Below are 16,573 nucleotides of genomic sequence, written 5' to 3'. Positions count from 1 at the left end.
AATTTGCTCCTTACAGCCAAGGGATGAGATCGTCTTTCCCCGTCCTCGGCAGGGACTAACTGTGTGCAGAGCACTGCGCTAAGCGTTGGGACAGTACACTATGACAGAGTTGGTACATGCAGTCCCTGCCCTCAGTGATCTTACAGCGTACAGTACCAAACCAACTGAAACGGCACCGCCTGCATGGAGCTCTTCATTCCAATGAAACGTTAGGCGTCCCCCGGGAATGCTAAGTGACTAAATATAGCCAGTCGGTAAATTCAGAATCTTATAACTGCCCCCCCACCACCACTCTGGCCATCTCCCAGGCGCTCTGTGCAAGGCACTGTGCTACGTGGACGTTACGGGTGGGGAACGTGTCTGCTCGTTCTTTTGCACTCCACTCTCCCAAGCGCCTAGTACACTGCTCTGCACACAGCGTCACTAAAAAGCACTGAAACACCTCCTAGACGCAGCAGGGCCTAGCGGATAGAGTCTGGGCCTGGGAGTCAGAACGTCCTGGGTTCTAAACCCGGCTCCACCACTTGTGTGCTTTCTGAACTCGGGCAAGCACTTCACGTCTCTGGGCCTCAGTCCCCTCATCTGCAAAATGGGGAGTAAGAGCTCCACGTGGCACAGGGACTGGATCCAACCTGATCAGCCTGTATCTACCCTGGAGCTTAGTACAGTGACTGAAGGTGCTTAATAAAAACCATAAAAAAAAGCTACCTCTGCTGACATTAGAACTATTTTCCACTCCTAAACAGGAACCCAAGTGGCCTCCGCCCCGCCCCCAACCTGGGCGGAGAGAGGAGGATTCTGGTCACTCCCAGCCCTCCTGGTATTTACATTTTCCACAGAATGAAGAAGCACAATGAGGCTGGGAGGGGCAGGGCTGGGGCAGGAAACTCATGACTGGGCTCCCATTGTGGCCCCAACAAACGTAAACCTGACCCTGCTGTTCGCACAGTCATCGGGGCCAAAACGCCCTCCGGCTAACCTTGCACACCACTGACTCTTCCTAAAAACAGAATTAAATATTAAAAAAGAGGCCACCCCCGGGGCTGGAGAGTCCCAAACACTGGCTTCCCAGCTGTTTGTGGAACCGGGTTGGACCCCTTGCATCCAAGAACTTCCCTGGGGTTTTCCTCGTTTGGAGTCACCAGAGGGGGGTTGCCAGCAGGATGAAGTCGGATTTGTGAATCCCGGGCTCGGTTTCCCAGAGGAGAGCAGCGGTTACAAGCTCTCAGTCACTGGACCTTTCTTACTCACTTCCACCTCCCTTCTTCCCTCTTCCGACGGCACGTGATTTTAACGTCGGTCTCCCCGGATCATCCATGAGCTCCCTGAGGTATGGGGAGTGCGTCTCTTTATCCTACGTACTCTTCCGAGCACCTGACACCGTGCTCTGCCCACACCAGGTGCTCAACAAATAGTCGTATTTATCGAGCACTTTCTGCATGCAGAACCCTGGACTAAGCAGTTGGGAGAGTCCAATTTAACAATAATCAGACACAATCCCTGACCGCGACGAGCTCCCAGGCTAGAGGGGGATTGCTGGATTGAATGAACCTTCAAGACTTTTCCCAGGTTTCCCAACAGCTCAAGTTCCGGCTGCTAAAACACTCTCACATTGCCGGTGGCCGGGTCTCTCTAGAGTCGGGGGCTCCCTCACCCCTCAGCTTGGCTCAGTGGAAAGAGCATGGGCTTTGGAGTCAGAGGTCATGAGTTCGAATCCCAGCTCTGCCACTTGTCAGCTGTGTGACTGTGGGCAAGTCACTTAACTTCTCTGGGCCTCAGTTACCTCATCTGTAAAATGGGGATTAAGACTGTGAGCCCCATGTGGGACAACCTGATTCCCCCGTGTCTCCCCCAGCGCTTAGAACAGTGCTCTGCACATAGTAAGCGCTTAACAAATACCAACATTATTATTATTATTACCCCTCAACTCCCACCGGCTTCCAACGGACCCCGAAAGGTTGGCTACCTGTTCCCGATCAATCAGGGCTACTGACTGAACGCCTACTGTGTACAAGGCACTTCACTAGGTGGGAGAGTACAGCAGAAATAGTAGACGCAAATCCCCACCCTCCCGGAGCTGACAATCTAGTCGGGGAGAAAGACACAAGTAGGAGAGGATATATTACTGGTGAGCACCTGTGGGGAGGTAGTGCCCATGAATTTTCCCCCAAGTACCAGTTGGTTTAGAGTTTTTCCTCAAAGAGCAAACTCACAGATTTCTGACTGGCGTAAGGACAATCCTATCTCCAAAGGGTTCCCTCCAAAAACCCACGGTACCAACATGGTCGTGGCATTCGCTACGACCCATCAAACTCACAGGCCCCTCTTTAAAACCCCCTAGACGGGGCAGGGGCCCGCCAGGCTGTCCCGAGGATGGGAAATCAGCAGCCAGGACGCCACTGACCACACCTTTAAAAGCAGCAGTCCGGTCCCAGGCCGGATCAGGCCGCGGGAGTACGACGCAAGCCGGGCGCTAGCCCGCTGACGCTCAGAGGGAGGCTAAGTCAACATCTTTCCCAGTGCTGAAAAATCCACTCGTCATATCCCAGTTAACCCGTAGCCCCATGGTACGGAACGCAGACCCAGCCCCGTCCTAGAGGACAAGCACACGGGGAGGGGAGAGGAGGGAGGGGGAAGAAAAGACAAAAGCAGCCCGTCAGCCAAGAGGCAGATGGCCCGCCTCCCGCCCACAGGTCCCTCCCTTCCTCCCTCCCTCCGGAGCAGAAGCTCTCGCCCGTTTCTCGGGAACAGCCTCATCTGGTGGCACCCCCAACGCCCCCACTCCACCCCACGCTCAACTATTTCTCTTCGTTCCAAACAAGTGGAGGATCCCCGCCCCCACCCCACCCCCAGGAGCCCACCCTGCTCTTCTGCTCCTTTCTCCACCGCGACGGGGGAGGCCCACCCATTGAACAGTCCTGCCCGCTGACCCGCTGAAGCGGCCGGTGCATAGAAACAGGCGAGACTGTCGATTGAGAGCGATGAGGAAAAGCCTGATTCTTGGGAGGAAGTCCCTTCTTTTTTTTTTGTTAAGCGCTTACTATATGCCAGTCAGTGTACTAAGCACTGTGGTAGATACGGTTGGACATGTTGGACACAATCCATGTCCCACTTGGTGCTCACGGTCTTAATCTCCATTTTACAGATGAGGGAACTGGGCGTCAAGAGAAGTGAAGTCACTTGCTCAAGGTCATGCAGCAGAAAAGTGGCAGAGCTGGGATTAGAAACCCAGGTACTCTGACTCCCAGGCCCAGGGGCCATCCACTATGCCGTGCTGGGTTTTTTTTTCCAATCGAGAGAGGAGGTCCCCACCCCCCAGGCTACCATGAATTTCGGCTTCTGTTGGAATCTATCACTGGCACGGCAATTTTGCTGACCCACTGAGGGGTGCGGACGACAACACTAAGGCGCTCTGGAGTCCCGATTCAGGAAAACTGAAACCTTGATCTTGGTTGGCCCAAAACTCAACTCCGCACTCAGTGGTCCGGACAGACACTGAAGGGGGAATTTCAGATTTTGACAGAATGGGATGCTGGAAAGACAGAGAACTCGTTAACCCCGATAACTCCCACTGAAGAAAGAGCCCAGAAGGAGCTATTCTTGGAAAAACGGAACCTCAGAGCGGGAGACAATTGAGAATTGTATCTTCTGTCCTGTTGCCCAGGCTGCAAAATGGAAACCAAGTACTGAACTTGATCAACTCAAGCCAACCAAGATGGGTGGCTGCAAAATGAATCCGTCCTCCTTTTTTCTCTCTTTTTTTCTGTTTCTCTCTCTTATACACCCACATACACACATGCATAAACAACACCCCCTATAAAAACCATGCCAGTCAACCAACATTTCCTCAAACTGGCCACAGAGATAGTTTCAGCGATCGACTGGACTCTTCAGCTCTGACCCTTCTCTCCGCACATGCGTTTTCTGCCACCATTCATTTGCCCTTGTGTCAAAAGCCATCTCATGGACAGGGCTGTCTAGTGTTTCAGAGCTGTTTTTTTCCTCAGGATAAAAGAGACAGCTGTAATCCGACCCTAAGGATTATGCTGCTTTCATGGAGACCTCAGCCTGGAAATTAGATCCCTATTCTGTCAGTGTCACGAACGTATCGTGTTCCACAGCCGCCCCCACTGTCCCCCAAAGCAGAGATTGTATTATACCGGCTGGGCGGTCATTAAAAAGGAAGCGGAGAGTGGGGAGGGTAACTCAGGGGACCAATCAGTGGTATTTATTGAGCGCTTACTGTGTGCCGTGCACTCCCCGAAGCACCCGAGAGAGGACAGTTCGATGGAGTTGGTAGATACATTCCCAGCCCACAGTGAGTTTAGTCGGGGGGTAAACAGACATTACTATAAATTACGGAAATGGACGTAAGTGCTTGTGGAGCTGAGGGAAGGTATCTACCGACTCTTTTGTAGCATCCTTTCCCAAGTGCTCGGGTCAGTGCTCTGCACATAGTGAGCCCACCATAAACACCACTGATTTCACTGGGGGATTAAGGACGGTAGCCATTCACTGCTTCCTCAAAGGAACAAGCCTCTACACCCCGGTGGATGAAAAGCAAACTTTAAATCTCTCTGTTTCACTATAACTCAACCAAACAGGAACTCCCTCGTGGCCAAAGACGTCAAAAACAAATTGACCGTCAAATCCTGAAGGTCCACTTCTGCATCTGAAGCAAGCAGCCTTCTAAAATCGGCCTCTCTAGCTTGGCTGACTTTAGGCAAGACAAAAAGCCTCATTCCTTCCAGTCGGCTGTTCACGCCTTACTATTTGCTCTTTACACCAGAGGTGGGAGGGAAAAAATGGAGACAAGGGGCAGAGAGAAGTAGAAATTCCTGTTCCCTTCCCAGAAGACACAAGGGGAACTAAGCCAGCTGTCCTGAAGCGTCAATTTCTCACCTTGGCTGAGGACAAATGGGCTTTACCTTAGTTCGGGGCCTCGAAACTGTACTTTTCATAACAGGGCTTCCTCCCAGATGAAAAAACGGGCTTTCCCGAAGAGCCACTGCTCTTTCGGAAACATCGACCTAGGTGCTCTACTCGTTCAGGATTCACTCACCCAACTGGCCAACGTTCAGTATTCACCCCAGCCCCCCGCACTTCGATCAATCGATCGATTTATCGTGCACTGACTTTGTGCGGGGCACTGTACTACACGCTTGGGGGGGGTCCGATATAACAGATTTGAGAGGCACGATCCCTGCCCTTTCGTTCCCTTACGTAAATACTCTTAAACTCGACTATTTCCCTTCTCTTTTTATGTCTGACTCCCTTGTAGACTGGAAGCTCCTTGTGAGCAGGGATCCATTCATTCATTCTTTCAATCATATTTACTTAGCACTTACTGTGTGCAAAGCACTGTACTAGGCGCTTTGGAGAGTTCAATAAATAATAAAACACACAATTCCTGCCCACAACGAGCTTACTTCCCAATGCTCAGTACAGTGTACCGCACACAGCAAGTACCTCTGATTGACTGACTGAGGGAAAAGTGATGCTGTAGACGGGGAAAAAAAACCCCAGAATCCAGAAACAAATATATACTGTACACATCGCATCAGCTTCCCACCTCACAAGCCCACTCGAAAGAGGTTTGCTATAGTAACACACTTGAAAAATGACACCCCCCGCCCCCCAACCCAAGGAAGGAATAAACCACCACTCCCAAAAGAAACATTTTGCCTGTGGTAAAGGGATCTGGAAATTAAAGTGCCAAGGAAATCAGTGTTGAGTAAATTAGAGGACTGCATCAGGCACCATATGTGTGGGACGGGAAGAGACTGGGAACTTTGTTCAGAGAACATGCCGGGAGAGCGAGCGAGCGATCTGTTCTTAGCAGAGCTGAGCACCCACCGGGGGCCTGGTGCTAAATGTCTTTCATCCTAGAGGAAATTCCACCCCAGAGATCTTTCTGGGAAGCTCTCATGGTGATGTGTATTCCCTGCAGAGCACCTAAGTGAGATGGGGGCGGGGGAGGAAATCTGCCTTTTCCTCAACTTCCAGTTGGTCTTAATAAATGAAAAGCCAGTGAAGGTCCATGGACAAGCAAGACAAGCAGCGGGGTCTAGTTTGTAGAGTCAGAAGGACCTGGGTTCAAATCTTGGCTCTGCCGCTTGTCTGTTATATGACCTTGGGCAAGTCACTTCATTTCTCTTAGAGAAGCAGCGTGGCCTAATGTATAGAGCTCAGACCTGGGAGTTGGAAAGATCTAAGTTCTAATCCTGGCTCTACCACTGGTCTTTTGTGCAACAAGGACGGTGTCCAACTTCATTAGCTTATATCCACTCTAGCACTTATTTAAGTACCCGGCACATAGGCGCTTTACAAATAGCATTTTTTAAAAAAAAAAAAAGACCAGCAAATTAAAATGAAACGAGCATGGGCCAAGCCAACAACTGCATTGGCTCTATGCCTTCTCTTCTAGGGAAAGTCACTGAAGGTAAGGCAATTTTTAGTGCAATTCCATTAAGAAGCTGATGTCCTCCCTCGGGTGGTGAAAAACTAAAGGGGGGAATGTAAAAAAAAAGCCATGGAGAATTTCTAAAGTTCCCAAAATTCAGAAGGGAAAAGTACCACTGACACTGAACTGACTGAGCCAAGAGTCAAATAGCTCCATAAAAATCAAGACCCTGGAACTCCTCCCTCCCTCCTCTCCAAAGGGCTCATGAGCCAGAGGGCACCATTTTACATCCCGCTAGACTGTCGGCTCCTCGTGGACAGGGATCGCGCTTACCAACTCTGATGGCACTGTTCTTTCCTAATCGCTTAGTACAGTGCTCTGCAACCAATAATTGCACACTAAATACCACCGATCCATGAATCGCTTTGACTGGGACTTTTCGGCCCTGATCGATCGGAAACTCCCGGGTCCGGGAGGGGGAGTGGGGGGCGGGCACCTATAGAGACAGGACTAGCCGGTTATTGGAGAGCAGCGAGTGAACGGGAACTCGGTTACACGCTCCGAAAAACACAAACGACAAGCCGAAAACCGCGGTGGGCGAGGGACGCGTTTCCCAATTAAATCCGCTGTGATTTCGTGACTGACGGCTCGATGGAAAGTGAAATACTTACGCCTAATGGGAGCGGTGGGACAATACCTTAATTAAAATGACAAAACGTTCAGGATGATGTGGGCTTTAAAATCCCTCACAAAGTCGGAGAATGAGGGATCCGAGCCCTGCCAACCCTCCCCATCTTCATTTACACACCAAAATAAATTCATCTAAAGAAGCGCTAGGCTCAGCAGTACAAAAATGAACCATAATAAAACAAGTGATACACAAGGAGGGAAAAACAACAATCCAATGGTACGAGCACAATTTACCCAACATGCCTGAACTATCTCTTTATGTTATTTATATTACTGCCTTCCCTGCTAAACTGGCAGCTCGTCATGGGCAGGGAATGTGTCTTTCAACTCCGTTATATTGTACTCTTCTAAGAGCTTAGTACAGTGTTCTGCACACAGGAAACACTCAATAAGCACAATCGATTGATTTAATTATCCCCAGGCACGGTTTTGTTTTTTGGCTTATCTTTTCTACGGATCCAATTTCTTTTGCATCCAGCAAAACGTGTATTGATTCCTATGGAGTTTGTGACACTGACATCCAAGTAAAGCGCTGAGCCAATTCCCATTTCAGCCAATCCTTAGGTGCAAACCTTATTCAGGATAATGGAAATGAAAGATCTGAGCAACTGGGGGGAAATGAGTACATTGTTCTTAAAGCCAAAATCCACTCAACATCAGTAAACTCTGGACCCAGCTAAGAAGAATAGATTTAGTTTCTGCAGAATTCTTTTTACTCTAAACAAGGAAGTGTAGAGACAACATTCCTCATATCCTTTTTCAAGTTAGGCTAAAAAAAAGATTCAGCCTGTGGTGGAAGAATTAGTCAGGGGTTTTTTTTGGGGTTTTGGTGTTTTTTTTAAATAAAACTCACTGTCACGCGAGGGGTTGCATTTTGAAGGTTAATGTTCTCAGCCAACTACTTTGCGGGGGAGGTAGGGGTTGAGAACTACGAGAAGCAGCGTAGACTGGGAATTAGAGGACATGGGTTCTAATCCCAGCTCAGACACTTGCCTTCTGGGAGCCCTTGGGCAAGTCACTTCACTTCTCTGGGCCTCATCTGTGAAATGGGGATTATTAGGTCCTTGCCCTCCCTCCCGTTTAGACCGTCGGCCCCGTGTGGTTCGGGGACCTAGCCCGACCTGATGACCTTGGGTCGCCTCTGGTGCTTAGCATGGTTTTTGGCACACCGAAAGTGCTTTGCAAATTCCCCCAGGATTATCATTAGGGGTATTGCAGAGATGGGTCCAAATCACATGATGAGTAAGAGGGGGGAGGTGACGTGTCCGTGGGAAATTTCAGTGAATTTAAGGTGCGATGAATCTGACTCTTATACCCCCAAGATATTGGAGAGAGATGGGAGTTGAGTATTAACACTTACCGCCATAATCAACTCGAAAGGGTGCTTATACACCCTCACGGGGGACTGGTATTTCTGGACCATGACTGCGATGGAGGAGCGCTCGTTGATCCTGCAAAACAGTTCCCATGTCAACACCACACGGAAGAGTTTTCCAACTCTGAAAACGTGTGTATACATCCCCCCCACCCCCGTGCCCCTGATACTGGAGAAGCAGAGAATAGCTCTAATCTGTCATGGAAGGGAAAAAAAGACGGTACTAATATTAGCAGTAGTGGTTAAGACTACTGACTGACCACCCACTGAACTGAGGGGGAAGTACAGAACAAAAGCATGACATTTCCTGACCACAAGGGACTGACCCTCTAAAGGAATTAGAATCGTAACTAATGGAGGAAGAGTCCTATTAGAACAAGGTCACCAGTCATCGCCCAGCTAGTCATTTTTACTGGAGTGGGGAGGAGTCTAAGGGTAGCAAAAAAAATCACCTACCAATGCCCAATGAAGATAAAAATAAAACGATATTTCATTTGAACGTGAACCTTTTCCCCAACCAAATGGATGTCTGGATCGCTTATTTTCATGCGAGTGATCCATTAGATTGAAAGCTCCCTGAGGACAGGGAACAAACATCTTGCACCTCTCCTAGGTGCTTGGCACAGCACCTAGCATTCAGGATAGGAACGCGATAAATGCCACGTACCGGCCGTGCGAGAGAATCCACGGTCTTTAATACCCACCTGCCAATACGGTACGAAGAGGAGCTTGGAAAAGCCCTAGTGTGATCTTCGCATGAAGTCTTCTCAAATATTCACTTCTGCAGTTGTCTCACATCACTATTCTTTCGAGCCAACGGATCCGGTGAGCAACTTCCTGTTTGTGTTGGAGAGCATTCTGCTTCATGCTTTTCGGGTTGTTGCTTTTCCTAGCACAGATGTCAGGGCCCCCTTCCCGGCGCAAAAAAAAAAAAAATCTTCAACACTCTTCCAAGCGACACTACGGACTCACCATCTTTCATCTCAGGGAGACGGTTCTCTCTTGTACTTCAGGCCTGGCCCTCCTGGAGGGTTGAGGAGCATGTGTAAGGCACAACAAGATCTCTGGATAAAACGGGACATTGGCATCTTTGCTGTGAGACAACTGTGGCACCCATGCCTCCTCCCCCACTACATTCCCACTGCTCGGCGGCTCTCCTGGACCGGCTCCACGAGCCCATAGGGGTCAGATCCCAAGTCAGCTCCATCTCGGGTTGGGACCCTCCGGAACCCCTGGGTTCTGGGGGACTCGAGGGGGTGATCCCAGCCCCCGGCTGTGCTCCTTATCGTGAAGACCCCGTATTTTTTTTTTTTAAAGCCACCTCTTCTGCCTATAGGGCACAGCTTTGGGCTGGGGAGATGGTTCTATGGTGGGATTTTTTAAAGCCCTGAGCCCCACGTGCTCACTAGTGGATGATAATAATAACAATAATATTAACGATCAAATTTGTGAAGCACTATATGTGCCGAGCACTATACTAAGCACTGGGAAAAACACAAAATAATCAGGTCCCACATGGGGCTCCCAGTCTAAGTAGGATGGAGAGTGGGTATTGGACCCCCACTTTGCAGATGAGAGAACCGAGGCCCAGAGAAGTGAAGCGACTTGCCCAAGATCACAGAGCAGGCACAGAGTGGGGTGAAAACCTAGGTCAGCCCAGGCTCTTTCCGCTAGCAAGGGCCCTACTGGACACCTGGCTGGGTCCCGGCCGGGGAACAAGGGAGAAGGGTGCGTTGTCGGCCGGCCGTGGAGGTGAAGGGATGGACGGACACCTCAGCTTGCGACTTCAGCTGTCGAGTATCAGACATGGAGAGGTAGAAGTACCTCCATTCGTCCAATCTTATTTATTGAGCTCTTACTGTGTGCAAAGCATTGTACTAAGTGCTCGGGAGAGAACCATGTAACAACAGACACATTCCTGCCCACCTCGAGCTCACAGTCTATTCGCCCCTATGTGTCTGTGGGTACTTGTAAGCGTTCAGACGCAATGTGTGCACACGGGTGTGTGTCCCTATCTGTGTGTGGGTATGCAGGGAGCGGCATGAGGTAGTGGCTAGAGCACCGGCCTGGGAGTCAGAAGGTCATGGGTTCTAATCCCTGCTCTGTCACAATCCCGGCTCCACCAACTGCCAGCTGTGTGAGCTTGGGCAAGTCACTTCACTTCTCCGTGCCTCGGTTCCCTCATCTGTAAAACGGGGATGAAGACTATGAGCCCTACGTGGGACGACCTGATTACTTTGTATCGACCCCAGTGCTTAGAACGGGGCTTGGCACATAGTAAGCGCTTAACAAATACCAACATTATTATTATTCTCTGTCGTGTGACCTCGGGCAAGTCACTTCACTAGGCCTTAACTCCCTCATCTGGAAAATGGGGATTGAGATTGTGAACCCCAAGAGTGTGTCCAACCCGATTTGCCTGTATCCACCCTAGCGCTTACTACAGTAGCCTGCCACACAGTAAGCACTTAACCAACAGCATGGCTCAGTGGAAACAGCCCGGACTTGGGAGTCAGAGGTCATGAGTTCCAATCCTGGCTCCGCCGCTTGTCAGCTGTGTGACCCTGGGCAAGTCACTTAACTTCTCTGGGGTTCAGTTACCTCATCTGTAAAATGGGGATGAAGACTGTGAGCCTTACGTGGGACAACCTGATTACGCTGAATTTACCCCAGCGCTTAGAACAGTGCTTGGCACATAGTAAGCGCTTAACAAATACCAACATTATTATTATTATTAAATACCACCTTTATTACTCTGAGTGTGTGTGCTTATATATTGCAAGCTCTTTTGGGGCAGGGCCCACGTCTACCCGCTCTGTTGCAGGGTGTTCTCCCAAACGCTTAGTACGAGTGCTGTGAGCACAGTAAGCGCTCAGTAAATACCATTGATGGGTGTGTGTGTGAATGTGTGAGTAAGTGTGAGTAGGGAGGGGGGTTGTCGGAGGCAGAGGTCCAGAGGACTGGCTGAAGGGTCGGGCCGCCGGGCGACCTCACTGATGGGGGGGGGCCTTGAAAGGCAGGCGGGGGGTCTTGAAAGGCAGGCGGGGGGTCTTGAAAGGGGCGCGGGGAGCCTTGAGGGGCGCGCGAGGGGCCCCTAGGGGCGCGCGAGGGGCCTTGAAAGGCGCGCGGGGGGGGCCTTGAAGGGCGCGTGAGGGGCCCCGAGGGGCGCGCGGGGGGCCTTGAAGGGCGCGCGGGGGGCCTTGAAAGGCGCGCGGGGGCCCCCGAGGGGCGCGCGAGGGCAGAGGGAGCGGCGGCGCGAGGGCGCCTCCCTACCTCCTGTCAGAAAAGCCGGGGCCGGAGAACGGGGCGGCGGGACGCGGTCATCCCGGCGGCTCCGGAGCGGCTGCGGCTACTCCTGCTGCTACGGCGACGGCCACGGCTTCTCCAACTGCCGGTTCCGGAGACGGCGCTGGATGGGAACGGGGTGGGCGGGACTCCGGGGGCACGAGTGCGCCTGCGCGTCGGGTGAGCGAGGCCGGGGGGGAGCAACGGTTGCTAGGGCCCCGATGCGCAGGCGCGAAGGGAGCCAAAGCTTGCGTGGAACGGTTAGTTGGCGACGTAAGGACTTGACGCGCGGCGAGGGACGTCACGCACGCTGCCCCCCCAGGGGAAGGGTTGACATTATTAATAATAATAATAATGTTGGTATTTGTTAAGCGCTTACTATGTGCAGAGCACTGTGCTAAGCGCTGGGATAGACATAGGGGAATCAGGTTGTCCCACGTGCGGCTCACAGTCTTAATCCCCATTTTACAGATGAGGTCACTGAGGCACAGAGAAGTGAAGTGACTTGCCCACAGTCACACAGCTGACATGTGGCAGAGCCGGGATTCGAACTCACGATCTCTGACCCCAAAGCCCGGGCTCTTTCCACTGAGCCACGCTGCTTAGGGTCATGAGTTCGAGGCCTGGGCCTGTGACGGTTAAACGGCCTAGTGGAGAAGCAGCGTGGCTCAGTGGAAAGAGCCCGGGCTTGGGAGTCGGAGGTCATGGGTTCGAATCCCGCCTCTGCCACTAGTCAGCTGGGTGACTGTGGTCAAGTCACTTCACTGCCCTGTGCCTCAGTGACCTCATCTGGAAAATGGGGATTAACTGTGAGCCTCAAGTGGGGCAACCTGATCACCCTGGATCTACCCCAGTGCTTAGAACTTAGTAAGCGCTTAACAAATACCAATATTAGTCCAGGCCATTGTAAAGGCCTTGCCCTTTCGAGGCTGCCCTTCCCCTACTCTAGGCAGGGATCAAAATCAGAACTTCTGCCTTGTGTTTCCTCATCTGGTTGTTTACTTCTCACTAGTTGTTCCCACAGTTCCCCCCTCTCATTCATTCAATACTAATAATGATGATGATGGCATTTGTTAAGCACTTATGTGGGAAGCACTGTTCTAAGCACTGGAAGCGATACAGGGCGATCAGGTTGTCCCAGATGGAGCTCACAGTCTTAATCCCCATTTTATTCATTCATTCAATAGTATTTATTGAGCGCTTACTTTGTGCAGAGCACTGTACTAAGCATTTGGAATGTACAAGATGAGGTAACTGAGGCTCAGAGAAGTGACTTGCCCAAAGTCACACAGTTGACAGGTGGCGGAGCCGGGATTAGAACCCATGACCTCTGACTCCCAAGTCCATGCTCTTTCCATTGAGCCGCGCTACTTCTCCAATCGTATTTATTGATTTATTCTCAATCGTATTTATTGAGTGCTTACTGTGTGCAGAGCACTGTACTAAGCCCCTCCGGGCCACCCCCTGCCCACACCCCCGGAGGGGCAGGAGCACGATGGACGCCTCAAAGGGACCCTCAACCTCCCGATTTCGGTCATGTTGGAAACCCCAGGGAGGGGTCCGGGGTGGGTTGCCAGCCCCGGGGCTGCTGATGCTGTCCCCGGAGAAGAGGACGGGCGGACCGGGGAGGCTCTTCTCCATTCTTCCCTCGGTCAGGCACGATGGGCACGACCCGTTCCTAGGCGTCTGGGCCACGTTCCCCCTGCCCCTCCGGCGCCCCTGCCCCACGGAAGTCCCCCAGGCTGATCTCTCGAGCCTCCCGGCCAAGGTGCTGTTCCAGACAGGTTGTTGTTCTGGAGTTTGATGAGAACCCAAAGTGTGGTGAATCAGCAGCAGAACTAGCAAGTTTGCTCAACTTCCCCCTTGGCCTGAGACTCCAGCGGCTCCCGGCACCCAAGGAGGGGAACCATGGTCTGTAGGCAGGGTGAGGTGAGAGCGGTGGCTCCCAGCTGCCTCTCTTTGGGGCAGCACTTGTACGACAGCGGGAAGCACCTTGGCCCAGTGGCTAGGCCCCGGGCCTGGGGGCCAAAAGGACCTGAGTTCCAATCCCCTCTCTGCCACTGGGCTGCTCGGTGACCTTGGGCAAGTCACTTCAGTTACCACATCTGTAAAATGGAGATTAAAACTCTGAGCCCCATGTGGGGCAGGGATTGTGTCCCACCCGATTATCTTGTATCTGCCCGGCATTGAGTACAGTGCCCGGCACCGGGCTCTTAACAAATACCACAGTTACTAGTATTATTATTATGTCAGGATGAAATATCTGAATAAACATAAACTAAATATTCATCTGTATATAAAAGGTCTGACGGTGGGGGCGGGGTAGATAGGCAAGTCCTTAGAGTGGCTGCTGGATTAATATGACTGTAGATGTCAGGAATAAATCTGGGAAGGAACCCTGAATGTGGCGGACTTTTAGGAGGGCTTTGGAGATGGGGAGTGGGGGACACAGTGAGGGAGGAGCTGGGGAGAGAGAGTGGAGAGTGGGGTGCGCAAAGAGGGGAAGCTTGGGAGGAATCAGAGGGTGAGCTGGGGAGCGGTGGTTGAAGGGAGTTGATGTATGTTGAGTCCAGAGTCCGAGACCCCTCGTCCCCACCCGGGACAGGCAATCCTGGGAGATCTGAGGACTTCCTCGGGCAACCTCAACCGCTCCCCACCCCACTGTCCAGGATCTTGGAGACCGCCCTCCCCCGCCCAGCCCATGATCCTAGAGGAGGACTTCCTCAGGCATCCCCAACCCCATTTTCTCGGTCAAGCGCATCTTCCAGCTCGATTGTGCTGTCCTGACCACCTAAGACAGTGCTCTGCACAGAGTTTAGCGCTCAATAAATACCACCAGCAGCCTGGTTGTGGATGACCGTTCTCGGCCCCACGATCCCTCAACCCCAACGTGAAGAACGGGCCTAGCTTCCAGCAAAGGGGAGAATTGATGCAGAAAGCAGATGCAGGTGCTCAGATCCGAGAGGACAAAAGATGGCCTTTGTTTCAGCTTCAGAAGTTAAAAATAGGGCCTTCCCTCCCTGCCCCAATCAAAGTCCTTTTTCTTATTTTTCTTCGCTTGAGGTATTGTCCTTCCCTGCTGATTCTGAGGCAGCTGCACGGTCCTTTAGGATGCCAAATTAAGACTCGGGTTCACGCGTCTGTTAATGAGCCCGTGGGCCCGGCAGCTGCAAATCACACAGCTGGAGGTGCTCGTCTTGGAGGCTTTGAATTGGGCTTCCTGAAAGCCAACGGGCTGCAGGACCGACAGCCCCGTGACGAGAACCTAAAAATAAATAAATAACGAGCACACCGCCCTAATTCGGATTACTTCAAGCAATTTCTCCTGGGCTAAATATAGAAGAAAATCCTCCTCCACCTTCGGCTCTGCCACAGAGATTAAGACAGGGTAGGAGGGAGTGAGAGACCAGCCTGGGGCAAAGACTGCAGGACTCTCCCACTTTCTGACCACCATCCAATGCAGGGGAAGATAATGGCCACTTAAGGGTCTGGGTTCGTTGCCCGTCGTCTCCCAAGTCCCGTCCCTCCCCGCCCAGCCTGCTGCCTGCCCTTGCTCCAGTCACTTAACCTGTGTGGGCCTCAGTTTTCTCCTCTGAAAAATGGGCAGAACAACTTGCCTCTTAGACTGTGAGTCCTGGTGGGGCAGGGACTAACTAGGTCCAATTTGATTATCTTGTAGCAACCCTAGGATTTAGCACAGTGGTTGGCTAAACACTAAACACCAGTAAACACACAGAACACTAGTAAATGTTTAATATATACTTGAACTAGCTAGAGTTTCCATTTCCTGCCCATTCCCAGAAAAGCCCGAGTACAAATTGCCTCTTAGGTCCTTCCCTTGAGCCACTTTAATCTGAAGTTGAAAAAAAAAAATCCTCCCCCTTGGGCTGTGAGCCCCACCTGGGTTAGGGACTGTGTGCGACCTGATTATCTTATATCTACTTCAGCGTCTGGTACAGTGCTCTCACATAGTAAGCTCTTATATCCCACAATTAATTTGGTGTGGTTGAGGGGAAGAAAAAAATCTCAACCTCTAGGGGCCTGTTTATCTTTAGAACAGGAGAACCGAGTGTTGTGAAGCATCAGCTGGATGCCTGCTGTGAATGGAGCACTGAACCGAGCCCTTGGGAGCACAGGATAGGCAGAAGATACAATCCCTGTCCTCGAGGGGCCTACTCTCTATCTGTGGCAGCGGAGAGACTCTGAAAACATACCCTAGTGAAAAGCACAAAGGCCTTTCCTCCCTGGGCCGAAACCTCAATTCTCAGGCGTTCAAGATGAACTCCGGAAAGATGCCGGGCTGATGGATAAAAGAAAAAGGAGGAGGAACGGCCGACAACTGACCTAAGGCATCCTCCCTGATCCCTCTTTTCTTTTTCCCCAGGCCCCGTCCCTCCGGATGAGGGTTCAGGAGTTCGGGCCTCCCGGCCGCCTCTTCCCACAGAAGGGCGAGACCCGTATGTTTACAGGATGAGCCGGGCTTCAACTGAACCTCCCCTGCCGAAACCCGGGGCAGAGTGTGTGTGTTTGTGTGTCCCCAAAAAGTGTCAGGCTGCACGGGGAGTCACGGGGTCCCTGGTTCCCGGCTAGTACCCGAGAGCAGTCTGCCCCGGTCAACCCACCATGAATACGCCAGCAATCAGCTGACGGGAAGAGAGGACCACGATGGGCCCACCGTGGAGACTCCACCCGACCAGCCTCTGGGGACCACGGGGGTCTTCCTGTCCTCTTCCCAGAGACCCACAGGCCCCAGCCAGAAGCAGTTTCTCCCTCATGCGGAAAGGTATCGCAACCCTCCTTGCAGGCGGGCGCCTAGGGCC

The 16,573-nt window shown here is 51.9% G+C and overlaps 1 protein-coding gene across 3 annotated transcripts in view; it reads right to left on the bottom strand.

Annotated features, from left to right (window-relative positions):
• Positions 1-11,886, bottom strand: part of SEC14L1 (SEC14 like lipid binding 1) — a 34,945-nt gene extending 23,059 nt beyond the window's left edge. The window contains exons 1-4 of one of the 3 annotated variants that reach the window (XM_029056787.2): positions 11,742-11,886; positions 9,441-9,492; positions 9,173-9,305; positions 8,454-8,544 (exon numbers count right to left, since the gene is read on the bottom strand). In XM_029056787.2, coding sequence (XP_028912620.1) covers positions 8,454-8,516 — 63 coding nt within the window. In that variant the 5' untranslated portion in view covers positions 8,517-8,544; positions 9,173-9,305; positions 9,441-9,492; positions 11,742-11,886. Of the gene's footprint in view, positions 1-8,453; positions 8,545-9,172; positions 9,493-11,741 lie in introns of all 3 variants that reach the window. The other 2 variants (XM_029056785.2, XM_029056786.2) reach the window with 2 other exon arrangements.
• Positions 11,887-16,573: the final 4,687 nt, after the last annotated feature.

This window comes from Ornithorhynchus anatinus, unplaced genomic scaffold (genome assembly GCF_004115215.2).
Source record: "Ornithorhynchus anatinus isolate Pmale09 unplaced genomic scaffold, mOrnAna1.pri.v4 scaffold_264_arrow_ctg1, whole genome shotgun sequence".
In the NCBI taxonomy this organism is placed as follows: Eukaryota; Metazoa; Chordata; class Mammalia; order Monotremata; family Ornithorhynchidae; genus Ornithorhynchus; species Ornithorhynchus anatinus.
The sequence above is the reverse complement of the archived record's forward strand: the minus strand, read 5'-3'. Positions and strand labels throughout refer to the sequence as shown.